The sequence below is a fragment of the Leopardus geoffroyi genome, chromosome C1 (assembly GCF_018350155.1).
Source record: "Leopardus geoffroyi isolate Oge1 chromosome C1, O.geoffroyi_Oge1_pat1.0, whole genome shotgun sequence".
Classification (NCBI taxonomy): domain Eukaryota; kingdom Metazoa; phylum Chordata; class Mammalia; order Carnivora; family Felidae; genus Leopardus; species Leopardus geoffroyi.
Window position 1 is genome coordinate 65428526 of NC_059328.1, and position 26356 is coordinate 65454881.

General features: G+C 34.9%; 1 protein-coding gene across 5 annotated transcripts in view; it reads left to right on the top strand.

Moving 5' to 3' along the window:
- DNAJB4 (DnaJ heat shock protein family (Hsp40) member B4) overlaps positions 1 to 17022 on the top strand; it is a 48795-nt gene extending 31773 nt beyond the window's left edge. For 2 of the 5 annotated variants that reach the window (XM_045477961.1, XM_045477962.1), the window contains exons 2-4: positions 7221 to 7462; positions 13537 to 14105; positions 15825 to 17022. In XM_045477961.1, the coding sequence (XP_045333917.1) occupies positions 7252 to 7462; positions 13537 to 14105; positions 15825 to 16058 (1014 nt within the window). In that variant the 5' untranslated portion in view covers positions 7221 to 7251 and the 3' untranslated portion in view covers positions 16059 to 17022. Of the gene's footprint in view, positions 1 to 6363; positions 6383 to 6740; positions 7051 to 7220; positions 7463 to 13536; positions 14106 to 15824 lie in introns of those variants that run through there. The other 3 variants (XM_045477963.1, XM_045477960.1, XM_045477965.1) reach the window with 3 other exon arrangements.
- The last annotated feature ends 9334 nt before the right edge of the window (positions 17023 to 26356 follow it).

A 26356-nucleotide genomic window follows, 5' to 3' on the forward strand; every position in this document is an offset into this window, starting at 1 on the left:
AAAAGGTTTAAGGTCTGTGTCTAGATTCATTCCTTTGCAAGTGGATGTCCAGTTGTTCCAGCACTATTGGTTGAAAAGACTATTTTTTTTCTCCATTGTATTGCCTTTGCTCTTTTGTCAAAGATCAGTTGACTATATTTATACATCTCTATTTCTGAACTCTCTATTCTGTTCTATTGGTCTATTTGCCTGTTCTTTCACCAATACCAGTCTGGATTACTATGTTTGAAATACAGTCAAGGTATTTGAAATTTGCATTTGAAATACAAGTGTATGTATTTGAAATACGATGAATGCTACCTATGTGAAGGTTTAATGATTGTAAATTTTAATGGAGTCAAGATGAATAAGTAACAAGCATTAACTGGAGCATTTGGAAAGAGCCATTTATTCTTAGTTGGACAGCTGTTGTGTGTGTGGATGCATACACTTGTAAATAAAGACATTTTATTATCCCTATGGTGTAGTAATTATTTTGTAGGAAAAAGTCCTTTTAGTTGATATGATGAGATCATTGTTATCACAATAGTACTCAATACTTCCATAGTCCTCATTATGTGCCAGTCACATTTAAGTGCATCACACATTTATCTCATTTAATCCTTACAACCGCCCTATGAATAGATATTAATGTTAATCCCATTTGACAGATAAGGAAACTGAGGCATAGTAAAGTTAAGTCCAAGGCTCCACAGCTGGAGTCATGTTGTCAGGACTCTAACCCTGGCAGTCTGTCTCTAAAATCTGTGCTTTTAACCACTACACAATCAATATTCCCTGGCGCCACCATAGCAAATTTTATAACCACTATTCAACTCTCTTTTTTAAAAAAAAATGCTTATTTATTTTGAGAGAGAGAAGAGAGAGAGCAGGTAAGGGGTAGAGAGAGAATCCCAAGCAGGCGCTGCACTGTCAGCACAGAGTCTGACACGGGGCTCTATCTCACGACCCTGAGATCACGACCTGAGCCAAAATCAGAAACCCACTGAGCCAACCAGGTGCCCCACCACTATTTAACTATCTAAAGTACTGTGAGGACAAGTGTAAAAGAGCCTCAGTCTGTTTATTCTTGGATAAGAAGTATTAGGGAATGGAAGTCACACCTTACTAAAATTAATCACTTGATGAGAAATTTCTGAACTAAATGTACCTACCCATTTATGAATTAAATATTGACAGAAAAAGTTTTCAACAGGAGCATTGGTAAAATATTAGAAGTCGTTTGCCTTCAAGTATTTAAGTGATGATCTGAATTTCAATAATAATTTCTTCTGAGACTCTAGAAGGCATGCTGTCTTTCTTTGTACTAATGTATTATAAACTGGGAAATGATTTGTGAATTGGAGAAAAAAACTTTTTTATTGTATATTAATAAAGCCAAAGTAGAAGGTGAAGATGGCATCAGTTGAATGACTAGTTAGGCACTTTTAGGATTTTTAGTGTGTGATTCAAGTGCTATCTTTAGCTCTGATATCTAACCATATTTAATATTTGAAACTGATTATACAATCAAAAATAATTTCTGTAAAAATAATTTATCTATAGTTACTATGAAAGCATAATATCCCAAATAAGGAATCTTTGTTAAAGTTATTGAAAAAATATGTATAATGTCATTAGAATTTTTACTGAATTCTAGACCATGTCTCCCTAAAATAGAGTGGCACACTTCCTCCAAATAAATTATTGGGCCCCAAACCATTAAACCATGTTTAAAAAAAAAAAAAAAAAAACTTTGATAAATAAAATAGTAAATACACTTAAGTTTTCTGACTTGGTTGAAAAAATTAAAATCTCTTAAAATACATTATAGCTTTACTTCAGTTAGAGATGAACCACCCCTATTCCAGCATGAGAACTTAATCTTGTAAACTATAAACATTAAGGAGAAGAATCTTTGTAATATTTATTAATTAATTAATTAATTTACTTACTTACTTGTTTATTTTTAAAGTAAGCTCTATACCCAATATGGGGCTTGAACTCATGATCAAGAGTTACAAGTTTTATCAAATGAGCCAGCCAGGTGCCCCTGTAATTTTCTTTTAATAAACGGAAGAGAATTGTGTTTTCATGGAATAATCACATTAACGTTTGATTAGTAAAAATTTTAAAATACGTATACTAATTGTATATCTTTATTAAAAATATAGTAGCCTTAAAGAAATTTAAGGGAAAAAAGTGTATGTTTTATTAACTCTAGTTCTTGTTACCCAACTTTCTGCCATACACATATATATGTATAAAATCAAATAAGCAAGGATCTATGTGATTTTTAAACAGTATTTCAAATAGACTATTATGTAGTTTTTTGGCTGTGTTTTTATTTTTATTATTTATTTTTTTTAATGTTTATTTATTTTTGAGGGAGACAGAGACAGAATGCGAGTGGGTTAGGGACAGAGAGAGAGGGAGACACAGAATCCGAAGCAGGCTTTAGTCTCTGAGCTGTCAGCACAGAGCCCGATGCGGGGCTCAAACTCACAAGCTGTGAGATCATGACCTGAGCCGAAGTCGGACGCTCAACCGACTGAGCCACCCAGGTGCCCCTGTTTTTCTTTTTACTTTAAAAAATAGTGGGGCGCCTGGGTGCTCAGTCAGTTGGGTGACCAACTTCGGCTCAGGTCATGATCTCACAGCTCGTGAGTTCGAGCCCCACATTGGGCTCTGTGCTGACAGCTCAGAGCCTGGAGCCTGTTTCAGATTCTGTGTCTCCCTCTCTCTCTGACCTTCCCCCATTCATGCTCTGTCTCTCTCTGTCTCTAAAATGAATAAACGTTAAAAAATAAGTAAGTAAATAAATAAATAAATAAATAAATAAATAAATAAAAATAAAAAATAGTAAAAGAACCTTGTTCACATCTCAGCTCCATTATCCCTAAAGGCTGCCCCTACTTTTTCCCTTACATACTCTATTTTTGTCATGATCATTATTTACAGGGATGACAATTGGTCACCCACCCTGATTAAAAAAATCATACAAACAAAACACCCTAATCTCATAGATGAAATAAAACTTAGATGAAAAAATTTTAATGTAAAGTGATTGTGTAATGGATTTTTAACTCCTAAGTGGTAGAGGAGATAGCTCAGTCTGAAAAAAGTAAATGTAACGAGTAAAATTTCTCTAAAATACTATGCAGTTTAATGACTATATTAATCTATTACCCTATTACATCTAGTGCAATGAGTTTATTGGTATGTTCATAGTTTTTTTTCTGTGAATTATTTTTAAGGACAAATTTCCAGGTTATGGTATTTATAGGGATTTAAATTTTTTTTTTAATTTTTTTAATGTTTATTTATTTTTGAGAGGGAGGGAGAGAGAGAGAGAAAGAAAGAGAGAGAGAGCATGAAGCGGGGAGGGATGGCAGAGGCAGAGGAGACACAGAAGCCGAAGCAGGCTCCAGGGTCTGAGCTGTCAGCACAGAGCCCGACGTGGGGCTCAAACTCTTGAACCATGAGATCATGACCTGAACCAAAGTCAGAAGCTTAGCCGACTGAGCCACCCAGGTGCCCCTTAAAATTGTTAATACTTGTTCCCAAATGATTTTTAAAATTATATTTATTATTTATTTTTTTAATGGATAAATGGGTGTTTATTGTTACCAATTTTGAACTGTCCATTTACATCATACATAGTTTTTTGTATTTCTCGCTGTTTTAGTTTCCTAGGGATGCTAAAACAAATTGTCACAAGGTAAACATCTTAAACAACAAAAATTTATTCTTACACTTTTGGCAGCTAAACCAAGATGTGGGTAGGGCCATGCTCCTTCCAAGGGTTCTGAGAGAGAATCCTAGGAGAGTAGTATAGAGTTATACATTTCAGGAATAACTTTCCTGTTATGAGTGTTTCTCATTCTTTAAAAAAAAATGTAGTGGATTTTAGCTCTTAAAAAAAAAAGGGATGTTTTTCCTCAGTAGCCTGAGTGTGCTGTTTCACCCCCCCTCCCCCCCCCCCCCCCCCCCCCCCCCCGGGCCTACCTAATTTCCTATACTCCATGGTGCTTTTTTCTGCTCACTTGACATTGAAGCAATGGAGGAATAGTCAGGCTCACCTGGCTATGGGTATGAGTTGGCCTTGACCCCTCAGCTGCCCACTGATGCTGCCATATTTATCTTCTTTATTGCAGTATAGTTGAACACACAATATTACATTAGTTTCAAGTGTATAACACAGTGATTCAGCAACTCTATAGGTTATGCTGTGCTCACCACAAGTGTAGCTACCATCTGTCACCATACAATGCTATTACAACACCATTGACTATATTCCCTACGCTATACCTTTCATCCCTGTGACTTATTCATTCCCGTATATAATATCTTTATCCATTCATCCATGAATGGACACTTAGGTTGCTTTCATATCTCGGCTATTGTAAATAATGCTGTTGTGAATGTGTGGGTGCATATATCTTTTTGAATTAGTGTTTCTGTTTCCTTGGGGTAAAATACCCAGTAGTGGAATTACTGGATCCTGTGGTATTTCTATTTTTAAATTTTTGAGGAAGCTCCACAGTCTTTTCTACAGTGGTTGCTCCAATGTATGTTTCCACTAACAGTGCATGAGGGTTCTCTTTTCTTCACATCCTCACCAACATTTGTTATTTTTTGTCTTTTTGATACTATCCATTCTGACTGGTATGAGGTAATATCTCACTGTGGTTTTGATTTGCATTTCCCTGATGATTAGTGATGCCAAACATCTTTTCATGTGTCTGTTGGCATTGTTCCCAAATGTTTGAAAGAATTATTTACAGTACTCATTTTACCAAAACCTAGCTAGATTGTTTTATTATTTAAAATCTTCAAATTATAACTGCTTATTTAATAACTTGAAATTTCACAGTTGAGATGAATTCTTGCTTTTCAGGTTTACCACTATGGTTCTTTTTTGTGTGTATGATATTTGAAGAAATATAAAAATCCTTTATCATCCTTCTCTACATGTAGAAAGTCAGATTTGTTTCCATTTGTTAATAGGTAATGCATTTCTCTGAAATGTGAAAGGTCTAGTCTCGGGTTCTAAAGTCATTTAATATGCCAAGTCCTGGTAATATTTCTAGCTACCTGAAAATGATTAAATCAGATAAGAATCTATTTTTTCTTTCTTCCCAGCATTACCTACCAGAACAATTCAGGCTTTTCACAGATAGTAATGTCAGTGTTCCTTTGGTAATGAGTATTTTAAAGGAATTCTTTTAGAAATTAATTCTAGAAAAGGTGATTTTTATTATATTTTTACTCCTACTGTAGATGCTGTACTTCTACAGGACTTCAGCTTGCAATTTTTTTTAAGTAGGAGTTTTAAGTTGACTTTGGATATTAGCATTTTCCCCTAAGGTTTTTGGATTTGAATGTTAACCTTTTGACATTGAGTATTCCTTGATGGAACTAAAAAATTTGCTTGAATGGCTGACAAATCTTTGTAATCTGTAAATAAGCTAGAAAGATGCTATTCGTTTCTAATACCAAAGTATTTTTAAAGGAGAGAGTTTTGAAAAACAGGAAATCCTAGCTGTCAAAGTAAAAAGATGAATGTTCTGAAAGAATTGCTGAATCATTAATGTAAAACTGCTTGGCATATAGAGTAGGTGTTCCCATATCTTTAAAGGTTAACATGTGATTGTTACCTTTTCACTATACTTTAAACATATATGTACATTTACTTTTCCTTTAAATGTTCTTTGTTTTCTTCTGAGTTTACAGATTTAAGGTATCTATAGGGCTGTGTGCAATTCTTTTGACATTTTCTTATTAATCCATCTTTCCATTATATTAGAAATGGGAACATCTTTGAAAAGATGACAAAACAATAGGAGATAAAAGATGAGTAATATAGATTGAAAATATTTCTCACAAATATACAAAATACATACAAAAAAGCAGATATCAAAAGGGTATGTAAATGATATGACATAAACTTTGTTAACAAAAAGACAAATACAAAACTATAAATATCATAAATATAAATATAATATAAATATTTATAGGAAAAAATGACTACAAGGAAATATACTTAGCAGGAATTACCTAAAGTGGTATGATAGGGAGGTTTTTATTTTATTCTTTTTTCTTTCTGTGTTTTCCAAAACCTTCAGCAATGAGTATTGATAATTATAATTAGGGAAACGTGTTTTTTAAAAGCAAAAATGTTTTTCATATCGCTGCCCTGTAAATAGCATATCCAGATTTTAAGATGATCCAGTTAAGGTCTTATAAGAAACGTGAGTATTTACTGTCTGTAACCTGATACTTTTCTTCTATCTTTCCTGCAGCACAAAAATTCTTTAAATAGTGACCCTAAGAATTGGGCGGAGACAGAGGTGGGGGGAGTGGGATCTCATTCTGTTTTTGCTAAAGTAGCTAAAATCAGATAAGAAGCTTTCACAAATACTTAGTTTGCCAAAACTATTAACTCTTGTATATTACAGAAAACTAGTTAAAACCACTAACTAAGATGATATTTAAGTCCTTGACTGCTTTTGATGTTTATGATATCCTTTTACAATGTGAAATTGGTATGTTGACCTCCTGGCATTTCTGATTGATAGACCCCAGGAATTCTGAAAATGACACAAATTATCTGAAAATGTTAATTTAAACAAACCATATTTTAGCATTGTGTATCTTATATTTGGATAACTTGAAATTGAAATTAAAATACCTAAAATCACTTCAAGGGTACCTTTAAATTTGTATAATGCCTTTAATTTATTTTAACATAGGATGCCTATTGGCTATAATTATTTTGTTTTTTTTCTCCTACAATAGAGTAAATAAATATGTAGTTATGATATTCTGTGCTGAAATATTGGGTTCTTAATCCACTTAGCTTCTTAAAAAGGAAATAAAAATGGTAGAGCCAGAAGGAAAATGAATAGTTAATCGTGGAGGAGGAGAAAACCTAGCTCTGTACTTTAACTAGAGGCAGCTGGGGAAGTGACGTCCTGTAGCATTTGCTGTTCTAGAAAGTACAGAGACACGTAGTGAAAATGGGAGGATCTAGAAGGAGGCTGTCTCCTGTGTAGTGTATATTTATCTGTAAGTAAGCCTTTGGGGAAGGAATTAAATAGAGACGCTGCTTGCTTGCTGCCTTAAGACAGCGAAGCTGAATTGCTGATTTGCTTTAACTTTTAAAATACCCAGCTTGGTTTATTTTTCTTGGAATCGTTGTATTGCTAAGACTGGGGACGCTGTTTTCTTTCACAAAGGGAAATCTAAGTTCATTTCAAGGCATTCGAAATGGGGAAAGACTATTATTACATTTTGGGAATTGAAAAAGGAGCTTCAGATGAAGATATTAAAAAAGCTTACCGAAAACAAGCACTCAAATTTCATCCGGACAAGAACAAATCTCCTCAAGCAGAGGAAAAATTTAAAGAGGTCGCAGAAGCTTATGAAGTATTGAGTGATCCTAAAAAGAGAGAAATATATGATCAGTTTGGGGAGGAAGGTAAGTATTCTGTGTATATCTTTAAGTCTCTCCAGCTCTGTCTCTCTTTCTCCCCTGCTTTCAGCTTTCTGGTCATAATTAAATTAAATTATCAGGCATCAAAGTAGAAAGACAAATAGATAAAAGCAAGATTTCATCTTTGATCATATGAGTAAATATTATTACATAGCTGTGAATGAAATGTATTTGCTTGCCCTTTTTTTGGCATTTTGTAATATATATATTCTACCAGTAGATTTATGTTAACATTGTATATTTGAAAAGAAACCTTAAATTCCCTTGCCCATTAATGAATTGTGTCAAAGTCTTATGCAACCTGTTTTGTTTTCTAATGAATTTTCTGCCAGAACCAATAAAGATCCTTCAGTCATTTAAAATTTTAACATTGGCAGTTCACATTCTGTGTAGTTTATATTTTATTTGCAAAAACGAGAGAAGTTTTTTGCCTTTCTGATAGCAATTTAGTTTAGATGGAACAATACAGAATCGTCTCCCTGAGAAGCAGAAGGCCCAGGCATTCAGCTGTAGTTGTTTTTGGCATTCCGCCTGGAGAGGAAAGAATTTTCCTGATGTCATAAAATACCAGAACAAGTTTTTAGCTTAATTGTAAACAGTAAGTGTGTGCCAAGAAACTGAGATCTCAGAAATACAATTTTTGACCTAAAATGGCCACCTAGTTAGAACAATTATTGATTTACTTTTAGGTAACATTATTTCTTTTGAAATTTTACTATCTAGGTATTGAGGAAAGCGTGACAACTTCCCTTTCCTCTCCCTGCCATACTTTTGTTTCTTGCACTGTGAGATCAGAAACTAGTTGAATACAGTAAACAGGGGTTATTTAAGATTATCCTTTTATCATTCTGGATTTTAAATTAAATTTGTCCATCATCTCCATATAAATGTAGCTATGAAGACTATTTTAAATTGCTAATTAACAGCAACAACAAAAACACTTTAATTCCTATAGGTTCTGGGATTTTTAACATTTCAAATCAGGACCAAGTTATTTCATTATTTTTTTTCCTCCCAAAATGTTCTCTTTTAAATCATTGTAGTTATGAAAACTTTTTTGTTATTTCTTTGTCTCCTTTATTGCATTTAACGTAAAATTTTCCCAATTAGAAATATACCCTAAAATACAGTGAAGCACTAACTCATTTAAAAAAAAAAAAAAATTTATATAAGCAGCGTGATTGTGTAGAAACTTTTTTCTTTTTGTTTTGTTTTGTTTTTCTTTTTGATCTGAGTTGCCTTAAATTGTAGTTTCTATTGTTGGTGATGAGGACCTGCAGTGTCAGGCTCTTACAAGATAAATATTGAAAAAGGCAAATAATGGCCAGTTCATTTCTGCTTATTCCTTATGGCCATACTAATCAAAATACGATTTGGTTCATCTCAAAAGCTAAGCAGGATTGTGAGATACTTATAATATACTCTTTCTGAAGAAGTTATTTGTGATTTTGTAAAGGAATTCACAAACATGAAGCAACACTATACATTCCCAAGAAAAAGCAGATATCCACTGCTTAACCCACATCTCCCTGATGGCTCAAGTTTGTTTATGACGAAGCCATAGAATTCAGTGTATACTAAGGATATTTATCTCCAGAATTTTCAAGTCATCCAATGAGACATTTTTTTTGGCTTAATATTACCTCTTAATAGTGTTTCTCTTCAGTAGTATTTCTCTAGTTTGATTTTTACTGGTCATCATCACAGTGAGTGAATTTTTAAAGAACAAAAGCAGTATCATCTCTGTACCCTGAATCTTTTTTTGTTCTTGATTCAGATAATTGTCATAAACAATAAAGGTAATAGAGAGGGGAGAATAAATTTTTTAAAGCATTGAAATATATTCAGAAATATCATTCTCTAGTTAGGAGTTATTTGAAAATACAGTTAAATGAAAGTTATTTGATTATTTTTTCAAAAGTATTCTTCCTTTACAGAAAAGCATTATATTTATTTGCTCTTTATTCAGAATAGCTCATTTATTCTTTGAAAAAATCCCTTTTAGGTATACTGTTTAAATGTGGGAAAACATTTTTTCTCTTTGCCTTTCATTGGTCAGTTTGTATCTGCAGGCCTGGTTCCATAGCTCTATGTGTTTCTCCAGTAGTAACGAAACACTGAATGTTAGGACTCTGGAACTATTAGTAATTTATATGATATACTTGTTTCCCCCGGTTATTACACTCGCTGTCAAGGCCTAGGACAGTGGGAACAGGAACCATGAACTGAGAAGTATATGAGTTGAACATACTAAATTTATATATTTAGAGACTAAGAGAACCAGTGATCCAGTTTATTCATGTTTTGAAAATCTCTAATATCCACAGTTTTAAATGCTGGGTTTTAAAATTTTTGGACAAAACTAAAGATGTTTTAAATTTACCGTATGACCCAGCAGTTCTGCTCGTAGGAATCTGTAAAAGAGAAATGAAAACATAGGTCCACAAAAAGATATGTACATGAATGTTCATAGCAGCATTAGTTGTAATGGCCCCAAACTGGGAACAATTTAAAAGTACTATCATTAACTGGATGAACAAAATGTGATATATATGTATGTGTGTACATACACACGGACACACTGGTATACTACTTAGCATTAAAAAGATTGATTTAATGAAACATGCTATAACATGGATGAACCTCAAAAACTATGCTAGATAAAAGAAGTCAGATGTCAGAGGCTACATATGCTATGATTTCATTTATTGAAATGCATGGAAGAGGCACATTTATAGAGAAAGCAAGTGTATCAATGGGTTGCCTAGTGCTAGAAGTGGGAGCAGGGATCAGCTACAAATAGAAAGTAGAGAACTGGTTAGGTTGATGGAAATGATCTATACTTGGATTGTGATGATGGCTGCACAACTCTACAACTTTACTAAAATCACTGATTTATATATTTGCAATGGGTTAATTTTATAGTATGTAATAAATTAAGCTATTTTTAAAAATAGAGAAATGTGCTCCATAGTTGAATCATTTAAAAACAAAAAACACCCACAACTACAGAAATTTAAAATTGGATTTTGAACCTGTATCTCCTATAAGGTTTTAGGTTTGTGGTTCAATGGATTTCAATAGAAGTTTGTATTAAAATGCTTAAAAAAAAAAAAAAGACTTTCAGTAATGCCTCCTTACAGCATCCTAGATCTGTAACCCTAGATCCTAGATTTCTTTTCCTTTATGCCTTTTTTCGGTATGTAGTTTATTGAGTAACTTTCTTTAGCTACTGAAAGGTAGTATTTATAATGATCAAACTTGTGTTTAGTATACTAATCTTTATACTCACTTGTTCCTTCTTTATGTATTCAACTGAATCTCTTTATTTGCTATGTATTTTTAAAAATAAGTTGAATTTTTGAGTCAAGACTACTTAAAGGATCTCATTATTCTAGTAACTTTGTAAGTCTTGCTATAAATCTAGATTTTTACATATCAAGTCTCCTTAAAGTAAGAGTTGTTAAAGTCCTGTAATTTTTTTCTTTGAAATCCTAATTCTTCTCCAGTGCTGCTTCTTTTGACAAACTTTCAACTAACTAGTGGAAATTATTGTTATGGAGAGTATACCAAACACATACTTGTTTTTGGATAGCAAATTGGTTGGTTTGTTTTTAAATAATAGCAGTCTTGCTACACAGCATGGGCAAATGTTGATTCCAGAGTATATTCTTTATCATGAAAAGTGATGATGGTGTCTAGAAAATATTTTGGAGAACAGAGGGAATCCAGTTGAATATTAAAATTTTCCATGAGCACTCAAAATGTATGTCATAAAGAGTTGACTGTATAGTTGATAACATGCCTGTTATAATTCAGGTGCTAGGCAATCAAGTGATACTTACATAATAATTCATGTTATATTGTTATGAATATTGGTATGATTTTCTCAGTCATTGTAGTAGCCTTGTACTTAATCTGAGCGATGTATGTACTTGACTGTTTAGTGTCAAGGAAAACCTCAAAGCTCCATTGTCAGCTTTGATAAATGTCACTTCAGACTGTGTGAATCTTCTCAGGGCCTCTGTAATCCTGACTGAGTTACCATTTTTGGCAGAGAAGAGAAGAGGTTTTAAGGAAAAGCCAAACCCATAGTGTAATAACTTAAAATGTTGTTCTTTCTTCTCATGAATTTATTATGAGTCCAAATTATTTAGATTTTGTCTTGTAGAGAGTTAGATTGGGCAAGCTAATGTACTCAACTCGTTCTTAAACTATTATACTCTATTATATTTGTGGGATAAAAGATGAAATGATTGAAGTAATTTAAGCATTGGTTCAGTCACATTGGTCATGACCTTGAGCTATATACATAACTTGTCATTTATAAAACTCTGTCACTATCTTTTTTTAACATTTGGAGTTAAAACTGTACCACTAAAAATTATAAAAAGAAGTTTTGTGTGAGCTGCATGTTAAAACTCCTTGTCCTGCTTATACTTGTCATTCTCTTTCTGAAAGGAACATCCTAACTGCTATTTGGATGTATCATTCAATACATATTTTAACAGTTTTTCAGATTATTAAATTTTTCTTAGTCTCTCCAGATTTTTATTCATGGATGAAGGTAAAAATTTAAACATCAGTTGAGACTGTTGGATGAAAAAGAATATATATATATATATATGTTTGTTTTGAAATTTTAATTTTTATTCCAGTTAACATACACTGTTATATTAGATTTGGGTGTACAATACAATGATTCAATACTTCCATACTATATGTAAACTTTTTAATGGAAGAAGCCAAATAGAATAAAACATGCAAAACTAAATCTCTTTGAAAGCATGCTTAGTGATTCCAGTATAATTTTTTTATTATTAAATCTCTCATGTATGTGTATGTGTGATTATACTTTATATAGCTTTTGCCTCTTCTCTATCCCGACATTCAAGATCCCTTTCAAAGTTTAAACACACTTTAAGAATTAGTTTATTCTCTAGTCAATAAACATGAGCGCCATCGTTTTCAGCCCTGTATATGTGAGCAATGCAAAAATGAATAGAATGTATTTCCTGCCCTCAAATTACTCACTGTTTGAAGATATTGGAATCTCTTAATCTCTTGAATTTATCACAGTTTAAAATTTTTAGATTCTATTCCTCCTTGTTTCCTTGGTCAGGAATGCCCGTAAGGCTCATTCAGAAACTTTGCTACTACTATAATGATATAAATCCTTGTCAGTATTGATCCTTTAAAAGACCACTATACTAATGTTTGATGGGTCTTTAACAGAAACTGTCTTTAGTATATAGCAGAAAATGCAGCCTCAAAAGTATAATTGTTTGTGAACTATATATTACTTAGTTGAATCTTAAAGAACAGGGTCAAAAGTTCACTATCTCAGAGTCTGAAGCAAGTTGTGCACAACAGACAGAAATAACCAGTCCAAAGGACTTACAAAGTGTTTACAGCTCTTGATGTTAGTCTTCTTTCTACATAGTGTTGAAATTAATGCTATCACACAATATGCCTAAACAATTTTGTTAGCTAGAGTAGGGTAACAGTTTAAAGAAACATTTTTCATAATGTGTCCTAATAAAATTTTTTCCCCTTTCTGCCACAGAAAGAGTTCTATTTTAATTCTTAAAGTAAAAGATGATCTAAAATGAAGCTAGTTAGTATGAATATGGTATTTTATATTATTGATTATGCTCTATAATGATAAAGATTTAAGTTATGCATTTTGCATCTATTACCAAAGACCTTTCAATTGTCGTCTTTTGAAAACTTACATACGTCAGGTTATCAAACCAGTGGTTTCTGAAACAAGAGGTTCCTGACTTTATTTTCTTATTTATGTATAGAACAAAGATTCAGGAATAAATTATCACTAAAGATGGGGATGTGGAGGAAGAATTTGAAAGCTAAACATTTAACTTAGGATGGAATGATCAAAAGTTAGGTAACTGTTCTGTATTTAGTTACAATGGCATTTCTGGCCAATCTTAATAAATTATAACCTAAGGTGGCCAAAATTTTATTAGGGATACAACTTTGAAAGTTTAACTTTCGAGAGTTGCAAGCTTTTTTCTAATCACGTTTATTTGTTCATTTAGGGTTGAAAGGAGGAGCAGGAGGTACTGATGGACAAGGAGGTACCTTCCGGTACACCTTTCACGGTGACCCTCATGCCACGTTTGCAGCATTCTTTGGAGGTTCCAATCCCTTTGAAATTTTCTTTGGAAGACGGATGCCTGGTGGTAGAGATTCTGATGAAATGGAAGTAGATGGAGATCCTTTTACTGCCTTTGGATTCAGCATGAATGGATATCCGAGAGACAGGAATTCTGTGGGACCATCCCGCATTAAACAAGATCCTCCAGTTATTCATGAACTTAGAGTATCACTTGAAGAAATATATAGTGGTTGTACCAAACGGATGAAGATTTCTCGAAAAAGGTTAAATCCTGATGGAAGGAGTTATAGATCTGAGGACAAAATTCTCACCATCGAGATTAAGAAAGGGTGGAAAGAAGGCACCAAAATTACTTTTCCAAGGGAAGGAGATGAAACGCCAACTAGTATTCCAGCAGACATTGTTTTTATCATTAAAGATAAAGATCACCCAAAATTTAAAAGGGATGGATCAAATATAATTTACACTGCTAAAATTACTTTACGAGAGGTAAGTTAGTAGCACCAGGGATTCTGAAACCAGACAGAATTATGCATCTGATCTTAGGGAATTTATTTAAACAATAGCTAATATTTATTAAATGTTTAGTATGTTATTTAAATTCTCACAAGAACCCCCAGAGGTAGTACTATAATACCTCTTTTTTTTTTTTTAGTGTTTGTTTATTTGAGAGAGGGAGAGAGAGAGAGAGAGCGCGCATGTGTGCGTGTGAGTGGGGGAGGGGCAGAGAGAGAGGGGAACAGAAGATCTGAAGTGGGCTCTTTGCTGACAGCAGAGAGCCCAACGCAGGGCTCAAATCCACAAACCATGAGATCATGCCCTGAGCCAAAGTCAGATGCTCAACCGACAGCCACCCAGGCACGCCTATAATGCCTCTCTCATGGGTAGGATTATATTTTCTAAGTTTAGTTACCTGTACTAGCAATTTAAATGCCAACTTTAAGTGCTAACTGGGTTACGTACTATGAAACCTAATATTGGGTTAACTCTACTCAGTTTTTATAGATATGGTTTATGAGATATACATTGGAATTTTATCACCTTATTCCATGTATAAGGTTTTCCCCAAAATTGTTAATTTGGAGTAATACTTATATAACAAAAAGATATTAATTTAAAATAATTGTTAAAGGTACTGCTTTATAAGTTCTTATTTGTTCTGTTTTTAGATACTGTTTTTCAAATTGCATTATAATCCTGCATATATGGCCATGTCACTTCCCTGCTTAAAATTCTTGAATAATTCCACATAGCATCTATCATAAAGTCCAAACTTTTTAGCTTAAAATGAAAGGTCATTTTAGGGGTGCCTTGGTGTCTCAGTCTGTTAAGCGTCTGACTTCATTTCAGCTTAGGTCATGATCTAATGGTTTGTGAGTTTAAGCTAACAGCGTGGAGCCTGCTTGGGATTTTGTCTCCCTCTGTTTCTACCCATAAATGTATATACATTTCCCTAAGTTTGCTCTATTATTATCTTATATACATCTATGTCATTGTCTGAGCTCTAGTCTATGGAACACTGTTGTTCCTCACTCTGCTTCAATACTTGCTAACAGTCCAAAGCTTAGCTCATTCCGTACTGTCAGAAGATAAGGGGGTATGATGGGTGCCCTTTGTCTCACAAAAGACTTCTGCACCTCTGTGCCAATGTTATATATACTGTATTGTTATTACTGGTTTGCTTCTGAGTTCCTTGTGCATTCCCTGAGGTGGGGTCCCTGTTCATGGTCCCTTAGCTCAGCATCTAGCAGGAATGTGTGGCATATAGTACGCACTCAGTAAACATTTGTTGACTAAACCAATAAATGTATTTCTTATCCTAATATTTTTCCTTCCAGAGAAGTAGGTATTTACTCTTATTCTATTCCTTTCCTAAATTTCTCCCTCTTTTCTTGTCCATTTCCATCCCTGCATTTTGAATGTTGTAATGGCAGCCTCAAACATTCCATTTCATTTCAGGGCATAGTGGAAGACATCCTTTGCTTCTCTTTCCTTTTCCTTCCTTCCCCTTCTCCTTTCCTTCTTTTATAATATGTCTGATCATGCATGTCCTAAAGAGATTTGTTAACAGGGAAAAAGTCTTACAATTATTGATATTCTTTTAGAGGTTAATGTTTTACCTTAGTGGTTTCATTCTTCATACTTGGTTATATTTTTGTTGCGTTTTTTAAGTTTTGGAGTTTGTTCATTTTATTTGGTCTATTTTAGGCATTGTGTGGCTGCTCAATTAACGTGCCAACAATGGATGGAAGAACCATACCTATGTCAATAAATGATATTGTGAAACCTGGAATGAGGAGAAGAATTATTGGATATGGGCTGCCATTTCCAAAAAATCCTGACCAGCGTGGTGACCTTCTAATAGAATTTGAGGTGTCCTTCCCAGATACTATATCCTCATCATCCAAAGAAGTACTTAGGAAACATCTTCCTGCCTCATAGAATGAAAAACTTTGTTACCCATATTTTGATAAGGCACTGAAAATATAAAAGGACTGGCAGTTTACTGATGTAGATGTGAATTCTGTATAAAGATGTGTAAATTATTTTGAGGATTCATTAAATTGCATGAATAGAGACGGGTCAAATAAATAGGCAAAAGGGATTTTTACAGTTAGAGATGAAGAGAAACCTATTCACTGTATTTTATTTCATTTCTCCCAAATCAGAAATTTTTAGTATTTTGCTTCATGTAAAATTTGTTTTTGTGGAGTTAGTGGATATATTTCTAATAAAGTACTAGCCTATCCTAAAGTACTTTATTTCTTTTATCTTTATCAGTATGATAGGTTCTCATTTATAATGGAAATTTAAATTCTTAACTAAACTACCCATGTGATATATATTTCTAGAAAATTAAAGCCCAAGTCATTTGGAAATGTGGTTGACTAGATTTAAATCTCCATCTGAAATGCTGCTATAGGGCTGGTACCCATAAAGAATATACTAATGCATATGTTTCACCATTTTGATTTTTAAAGTATGCTGTAGCATTTCTTAATAACATAGTTGTAATGTTCTTAAGGCAGACATTTTCATCATAAAAAGGAAATTAACGGCAATTTATCTCCTGTGGAAATCCCAATTGCCTGAATTACTGATATTTTAGAAATAGGCTGTTTTTAAAATGCCATATGTAATTTTATGCAAGTTGACTATATATCTTGGACTTAATAAATTATAGGCACATTTTACTGTCCACTAGTTTAAAATAATTTGTTTAATAATAAATGTGTTTTTAGAGGAAATATTGTTACTTGGAATTAATTTTCCAATTATACAGTCTTCTATAACTTACTGATAATATGCTATATGTACCTTATGCAATTTCCCTAAAAAGAATAAAGTACCACTATGGTGTTAAACCAAAATATGGGGAAAATAAACACTAACTGCTGCTTATGAATGATGTTGCTACTACTTGTTATGCATATAAATATTTTACTTTTTCATATACATAGATTGCATTTCTTAGGTGTTTTAATTTTTTAAATATATTTATGTTTAAAAAATTGTTTTCTTTTTCTTTTAACTAGAGTAAGAGTGATGTCTTGAAACAAAGTTTTTGGTTCAAAAGTAGTTTTCAGGATGATTGATATATGTACAAGCTATACTGGATCCTATCACTCTTTAGCAGACTAAGAGTCCTTTAGAAAGTCAATAGGTTGTAATTAACACATGCTTTTTACAGCCTTACTGCAATATAATTGACATGCCATAAGCTTACCTTTTTAAAAGTATATAGTTAAGTGGTTACATAACCACTGAGTCCAGAACTTTTCATCATCTGAAAAAGAAATTCCATATCCATTAGCACTCACTTCCTATTCTTCAGTGTCTGGCAAACACAAATCTACTTTCTGTCTCTATGGATTAGAGATGTGTATTCTGGACATCTAGTATAAATGGGATCAAAGAATGTGTGGCTTTTTTTCACGTAGCTTCTTTCACTTAGCATGACGTATTCAAGGTACATCCGTGTTACATCATGTATCAGTACTTCTGATGATTCCTTTTTTATGGCCAAATAATGTTCTGTTCTATGGAGATACCACATTTTATTTATCCATTTATTAGCTGATGGGCATTTAGGTTATTTCCATTTTTTGGCCGTTGTGAATAATGCTGCTATGAACATTTTTATACAAGTTTTTGTGTACATAACTTTTCAATTTTCTTGGGTATATATCTAAGAATAGAATTGCTGGAAATCATCACATGCTTTAGTTGCAAATGGAACCTCACCAGCTCAGTCAGTAGAGCATGTGACTTTTAATCTCCGGGTTGTGTGTTTGAGCCCCACATTGGGTGTAGAAGTTACTAAAAATAAAATCTTAAAAAAAAAAATGTTGAAAATGCCAGAGAATTTAGCTAATCACACTTACTATTCCACCTAATTAATAAATAATTCCTTTATAACTTTGGTTCCCTGAACAACTAAAACTCCTTAGGGAAGGGGTGCCTGGGTGATTCAGTTGATTAAGTGCCCGACTCTTGATTTCAGCTCAGGTCATGATCCCAGGGTCATGGGATCGAGCCCCGAGTGAGCTCCCCACTGAGCATGAAGCCTGCTTAAGATTCTTTCTCTCTCTCTCTCTCTCTCTGCCCCCACTTGTGCACACACACAGTCTCTCTCTGTCTCTCTAGAACAAAAACAAAAGCATAAAAACCCTAAACTTCTTAGGGAAGTATAAACATCATAGCAACTTTCTCACAGGTGTAAAGAGAACTGAAAGCATCAGTCAGAGTGGTGGATATGATTTCTGTCATTTATTGCAATTTTCTTGATTAAGCCTTTTCTCCTAAATAAAGGATTTGTGGATTAGGTAGATGGATAATCTTTGGATTAAAAAGTATTTTTTCTTTAAAGTACAGAATTATTGGGCACCTGGGTAGCTCAGTCGGTTAAGTGTCTGACTAAATCTCGGCTCAGGTTATGATCCCAGAGTTGTGGGACTGAGCCCTGCATTGGGCTCCATGCTGAGTGTGAAGCCTTCTTGGGATTCTTTCACTCTCTCTTTCCTTCTGTCCCTCCCCACTTGCTCACTCTCTTAAAAAAAAAAAAAAATTAAAAGTACAGAATTATTATTCTCTAATAAAAAAATTTTCACTGCTATATACAAACAGTATACCAGTATCTTGTCTTAAAAGAATACTGATAATGCCTTAGCAAGTAATTGGTGCCCAATTTTTATTTGTTGAATGTTGAATTCATGTAAAAGTGGAGTTTTAAAGGATTCTTATTGATGCAAATTGTGAAGGTACTTTTGATTTTAAAGTGTTCTTTTTAAGTTCAGCCACATACTTGAAGTACTGTAGATGCCAGTAAGCTAATTGATAGAGATGTTTATCTTTCCTGCAAGAAAAACCAGATGCTCACGCATTCTAATCAGGGTGTGTATAAGCAAGGCGTTCACTGTTCTGTTGTCACTGACCTACCAATCTCAGTTGCGTTCTATAAAGCTACTTCACACATTTAATTCATTTGCTTTGCTGCCTCTGTAGGCATCTGTTTGTGACCCTTTATCTTTTAGTTCATCACTCCTGCCTATTAATAGCCTTTCTTTGGGGCAAGGAATTGAAAATACTTTTGCTTGTTTATTTTTTTTTTTTATTTTTTTTTTCAACGTTTATTTATTTTTGGGACAGAGAGAGACAGAGTATGAACGGGGGAGGGGCAGAGAGAGAGGGAGACACAGAATCGGAAACAGGCTCCAGGCTCTGAGCCATCAGCCCAGAGCCTACGCGGGGCTCGAACTCACGGACCGCGAGATCCTGACCTGGCTGAAGTCTGACGCTTAACCGACTGCGCCACCCAGGCGCCCCCTTTTTTTTTTTTTTTTTTTTTTTTTTAATTTTTGCTTGTTTATTTTTAAGAAAACACCTATCATTTGACTAGTTACGTTGAATAAAATGAAATTAATACATGTGATTGGACTAGGCAAATGGCTTAGAAGTAACTACTCTATTCTTGTATTTCAAAGGTTAAACATTACCTGTAATCTAGTAACAATGTTTATCCAACAATGTGTAATGTAGTGTCCTGCCTGTATACCTGGCTTTCATATCCCCCTTTATGGAGAATTATAGAAAGAAATGTGATTTATTACTTTTAAATTGTAGCTTAATATTTATTTGAATAGATAAGTTTTATGGATTGAATATTTCAACTTTTTTATCATTTCTTTTTTTTCTGTGATAATTTTAGTTCATAAAATTTGTAAAATTTTGGAGCTGGACAGAATTTTAGAGATCACATTTTCTAGATGAGGAAGTAAGCCCAGAGAGGCTAAGGGACTTGCCTATGGCTAAAAAGCAAACTTGTAAGGGAATTCTGAGACTCCCCGTTCCTTATTCTCAGTAACATTTCCTACCAATATGCTATGATGTGCCAGTGTTAAATTTCCCAGACTAGGTAAAATTCTGTTAAAGTGCATTTACCTACTTCTTTGTTGCAATCTGTGTAACTCAGCATATTTGAAATATTGTGAGTCATTTATGAGCATGTAGAATATAAACCTATAATTTGATGGTGTTAACTAGAAAACTTGAAAGATTAATTATGAAAACAGCCGTTTTTTTAGGGAGAAAAGAGCTCAGAATTGAAATGTATCTATCATTAATTAAAAAAAGATGTACTCCAATGTTATTTTCAAAATACTTCAAGGCCACATCTGAGCTTTTAGATAAATAATATAATTAAATTAACATTTTTCCAAGTAAAAAAGTTGCTATCCAACATATGTGAAATTATATCATTGGGGGGAGAGAGAGAGAGAGGAGGAGAGTTGAAGGGAGGAAGAGGGAAGGAAAAAACCTGCAGATTATATTGAGGAGAAAATTTGTAATGAGTACAATACCATCTATAATCATTTGCAAATGTAGTAATCTCTCCCAAACTAAAAATCGGTAGGTACATCTTCTCTGTAGCTTTTAGAAATTTGGTTTGTATCAATGCAGTTCTTAGGCCATTCTTACAGAGATAATTATTTATTTTTTTCTTATGTTAAGTAAACTCTTTGCCACACATGGATCTCTAACTCATGATCCCAAGATCAAGTCACATCAAGTCACCAACTGAGCCAGCCAGGCACCCATCTTAAAGAGATTATTTTATGTATTTGTTTTTTTAAACATTTATTTTTTGAGAGAGACAGAGAGAGTATGCATGAGCAAGCAGGGGAGAGGGACAGAGGGAGAGGGATAGAATTCCAAGCAGGATCCTTGCCCAGCATGGAGCCTGACTTGGGGCTCAATCTCATGACCCTGGGGACATGAGTTGGGCCAAAATCAAGAGTTGGATGCTTAACTGACTGAGCCACCCAGGTACCCTGAGATAATTAAAAAAAAATTTTTTTTTAATGTTTATTTATTTTTTGACAGAGGGAGAGAGAGACACAGCATGAGCTGGGGAGGGGCAGAGAGAGAGGGAAACAAAGGCTCCTGAAGCAGGCTCCAGGCTCTGAGCTGTCAGCACAGAGCCTGACAAGGGCTCGATCTCACGAACTTCGAGATCATGACCTGAGCTGAAGTCAGATATTCAACCTACTGAGCCACCCAGGCACTCCTGTGGGATAATTTTAAAAAGGGGAAACGAGATAAGGAACGGAAAAGACTAAGTGGCAGAGGAAAATAAGTTTTGGATACAGCCTTAAACATGAGAAATATAACCAGAGACAACTCCATTCCTGTTTGTTAAAGGGGCGGCACTGAGATGAATATAAAAATTCTGGACAGAAAGTAGTATTAAGCTATAATAGGAGGTTCTGTATTAGCGAAGAGCTTGAGAAATATTTAGTGACATTTTTTAATAGGTTAAAAGTTACACAATATTTCAAATCAACTATGTGTTTTGCATTTCTCTAAGACTGGGGTACTGAGGGGTTCAGGAGATGAGATTAACTGAGAATCAAGATCTGAAAAGTATTGAGCATTTAAATGTTTTTTGTTTTTTTTTAACGTTTATTTTTGAGACAGAGAGAGACAGAGCATGAACGGGGGAGGGGCAGAGAGAGAGGGAGACACAGAATCGGAAACAGGCTCCAGGCTCTGAGCTGTCAGCACAGAGCCCGACGCGGGGCTCGAACTCACGGGCCGCGAGATCATGACCTGAGCCGAAGTCTGCTGCTTAACCAACTGAGCCACCCAGGAGCCCCTGAAAAGTATTGAACATTTAGAATGAGGTTAGGCTTCTTCTTAATTGTCTTCTTAATGTGCTTAGTGTGTCTAACATAGCAAAAACAATTTCAGGGTGCCTGGGTGGCTCAGTCAGTTAAACATCTGACTCTTGTTTTTGGCTCAGGTCTGTGGGATCAAGCCCCGTGTTGGGCTCTGTGCTGACAGCGTGAAGCCTGCTTGGGATTCCTTCTCTCCCTCTCTGCCCCTCCTCCACTCACATATGCGCACGCTCTCTCTCAAACATTAAAAAAAAAACCCAAATTTGAAACAGTGGGAGTGGGAGATCTTGAAAGGTTTCTAGCGAGCAAGGAATGATAAACCATATATTTATTACTCATTAAATATACAGACTATCATTCTCCTTATTTAATACAATCTTAATTTTAGTGAACCTAAAAACTGACTCTTAGGGTTGTGCATAAAACTATTTTCTTTCAGAACAACTTAAATTCCTCAGCTAATCATTGCCGTACCACAATGGTTTCAGAAACAACCCTTTCAGTTGGGGAAAGTATGTTTTACTGTGTTTTTTTTTATAAATTACACTCCCTTACTTATTCATCATGAAAGTGGGCACAGCCAACATCAGAGGATTAATCACACAATAGGAACGATTATGCATTTTATGCCCTTTTTCCAGAGTATTTGATGCATAAATTTTAAAGGAGATTTTTCAGAAGTTAAAATTGAAACTCTGAACTGATAATGGGGCCTTAGCATTGTTTAAAAATTACTTGCTGGGTTATATAGGTTTATTCTCATTAAGTTTGAAAGGATAAAAATGATGACCAAGTGTGATTTATTCTAGGTGTGCAAGTCTGGTTTATTATTTATAATTTCTCTAATACATCATTGTTCTCACTCCTTTGTGCTGTTCCTGTCAAATACAGTATATTTCTATATGTTGCAGTCACAATACATTACACATACACTGTTTTATACAATTGTTTTTTAAGTTAAGAAGAAGAAATATGCATTTATACTGTTTTTGTAATTATATTAATTACCTTTGCTGGTGCTTTGTTTGTTCATGCGGATTTGAATTATTAACCTGGGTCATTGTGTTCAGCCTGAAGAACTTCTGATAGTATTTATGGGAAGGCAGGTCGGCTATCAACAAATTCATTTAGGTTTTGTTTATCTGGGAATATCTTTATTTTGCCTTCATTTTTGAAAGATAGCCTTGCTGGATACAGGATTCATGGTTGACAGAACTCTTCTTTCTTTGAGCACTCTGAGTATGTTATCCCACTGTCTCTGGTCTCATTATTTCTGGTTAAGTCAGCCAATCTTATTGTAATTATTTGTAATTGTAATTATTTCCTTTGTAAATAATGAGTCATTTATCTCTTGCTGCTTTCAAGATTCCTTGTCTTTGGCTTTCAGCAGTTTTATTCTGATGTCTGATGTTTGTGGATCTCTGTGCTTATCGAGTTTGTTGATATTTAGATTAACATACTCCCGTTTTGCACATATTGGTATGTTTAATGGTATTCCGCCATTCTCTGAGGCTCTGTTCATTTTTCTTCATTCTTTTTTTCTCTCGATTCTTTGGATTGCATAATCTCATCAATCTATCTTCAAGTTTGCTAATTCTTTTTTCTGTCACTTCAAATCTGCTGTTGAACCCCTCTAGTAAATTTATCATCTCACTTACTGTCCTTTCAGTTCTAGAATTTCCATTTGTTCTTTTTTTTTCCACAATTTCTCCTTACTGATAACTTTTTTTTTTTTTTTACTGATACTCTTTATTTTATTTTATTTTTTTTTTAAATTTTTTTTTTCAACGTTTATTTATTTTTGGGACAGAGAGAGACAAAGCATGAACGGGGGAGGGGCAGAGAGAGAGGGAGACACAGAATCGGAAACAGGCTCCAGGCTCTGAGCCATCAGCCCATAGCCTGACGCGGGGCTCGAACTCACGGACCGTGAGATCGTGACCTGGCTGAAGTCGGACGCTTAACCGACTGCGCCACCCAGGCGCCCCTGATACTCTTTATTTGATGAGACAGTATCACCATATCATCCTTAGTAATCATGGTTTCCTTTTGTTCTTTGAACATATTTACAATGGCTTCTTCCGAGTTTTTGTCTGTTAAATCTAACATCTGGTTTCTTCAGAAGCAGTTTCTTTCTCTTCCTTTTCTGCCTGGTGTATGGGTCAGACTTTACATTTCTTTGCATGTCTTGTGATTTGTTGTTGTTGTTGGCTATTAGGCATTTTAGATAATATAGCAACTCTGGGTACTAACTAGTTCCCGCCCTCCTTTAGGACTTGTTACTTACTTGTTTGGTGACTGGTTGAATTATTTTAGTGAACTCTATTAACCCCTATAAAGTGAAGCCTCTGATAGTGTTTGGGTATGCTCACAGTCACCCTGGGATAACAGTGTTTTTGGCAAGGTTCTTTCTCTTTCCCTGACCACACCCAGATGTTAAACTTACACTAATTGCTCACTGATATTCTATTGTTTTCAACAAAGCCTGTGGGTCATAAATTGCTCCACAAACTGATTAAATCAAAGTAGGGCTCCTTTGAAGGCATAGTTCTGAAATTTTGTTTCAGATGTGTTCTGACCCCTGGAGGGCTCCTCCCATTTGTCTCTTTCCTCTGACCTTTCTGGCAAACTAGTGCTGGCAGGGTAGGGAAGGGGTAGGAACAATGATGCTTTTTTTTTTTTTTTTTTTTTTTTTTTTGAGTGACACCCCTGCTTCAGGAGCTGAATACTGGGATGGGGGCCAATTTGGGAGTAGCCCCAGGTCTCTCTAGCTTTTATCTCCCAGCAAGGAAATCCTGACCCATAAACCAGTTTAAGGGCACCGAGGGCTCCAATATTTTTAGCAGTGCTGTCTCCAAGGTAGATCCTGTATCCCAAGAAGGGGGCGGGATAGTGGTAGAAGAGAGGATTCCCCCAACTCTCCCTCACATTCACCAGGATTTAGCCTTAGCAACAGGTAGCTGGTGCAGGATGGGAAATGCTGAGGTCTTGCCCTTCCCAGGAAGACAGTCTTTTGAGTGGATTATAATTCTTCAGATCTGAGACACTGGGATATTCTAGGTTGTGGCAGTCTCTAGTGGAGTTTCCACCTCACTGAGCTTTAGAAAGGGGAAGGATAGAGTGGGTCTTGGTCAAACATCGCAAATTCTCACTATTCTTATCAAATTTTAATAGATGTTATTGAATAAATACTTCTTCATTTGTTGTATGTCTTTAGAACCATTTCCAGAGACTTTAAATAGGTGTTTTTTCATTAGTTTCACTGGGGAGTAGGTCTGCATAGCTTCCCATGCTGTCTCATACCTGAACCTCACACAGGTTAAACCCTGACAGATGAAAAAAATATATACTGTTTCTTGATAGGGTGATAGGTATGTTGCTTCTAATATGTTTTAGTTGTTCATATTTGTGCAATTATTAAAATGCCTAGAGGCACCTGGCTGGCTCAGAGGAGCATGCAACCCTTAATCTCGATGTCATGAGTTTGAGCCCCATCATGGGGTCAGAGATAACTTAAATAAACAAAAGAATAAGTAAAAATGAAATAAAATGAAGGGGGTGCCTGGGTGGCTCAGTCGGTTAAGCGTCTGACTTCAGCTCAGGTCATGATCTCACGGCTCCTGAGTTCGAGCCCCACATCAGGCTCTGAGCTGACAGCTCAGAGCTTGGAGCCTGCTTTGGATTCTGTGGTCTCCCTCTTTCTCTCTGCCCCCCACCCCAACTTGTGGTCTGTCTCTCTCTCTCAAAAATAAATAAAAACATTTAAAAATAAAATAAAATGCCTAAACTACTAACAATGTGTGTTTTTTTAAATTTTTAAAATGTTTTTATTTTTGAGATCAGAGAGAGACAGAGTGTGAGAGGGAGAGGGGCAGAATGAGAGGAAGACATAGAATCTGAAGGCTCTAGGCTCTAAACTGTCAGCACAGAGCCCGATATGGGGTTTGAACTTGTGAACTATGAGATTATGACATGAACCAAAGTCAGACGCTTAACTGACTGAGCCACCCAGGCACCCCTAATTTTTTTTTAATGTTTATTTATTTTTGAGAGGGAGAGACAGAGATGGAGTGTGAGTGGGGGAGGGACAGAGAGAGAGGGAGACAGAATCTGAAGAGGCTCCAGGCTCTGAGCTGTCAGCACAGCTCAGAACTCAAGAACCGCCAGGTCATGACGTGAGTTGCAGTCTGATGCTTAATTGACTGCGCCACCCAGGTGCCCCAACAATGTTTTAACAAATGGCTTTGGAGAAAGAGGATAAATGTATCTCCATTCTTTTTTTTTAGGAGTAATGTTTTTGCTCACTTCTGAAGTATAACCTGAAATAATTAAAGCACATAATAATATAGTATTAGATGGTGGCCTATTTAAAATATGACCTACTTACGAAAGAAGGCAAAGTGATTGTGGAAAGAATACTACTAAGCATCAGGTTTTACCAATAACTACCCTGTAACCTTGGACAGGTTGTTTAACCTCCCTGGCTTAGCTTTTTCTTAATGGTAAAGTACAGAGTTTAATAAGATGATCTCAGTCAGTAGAGCATGGGACTCTTCAGCTGAG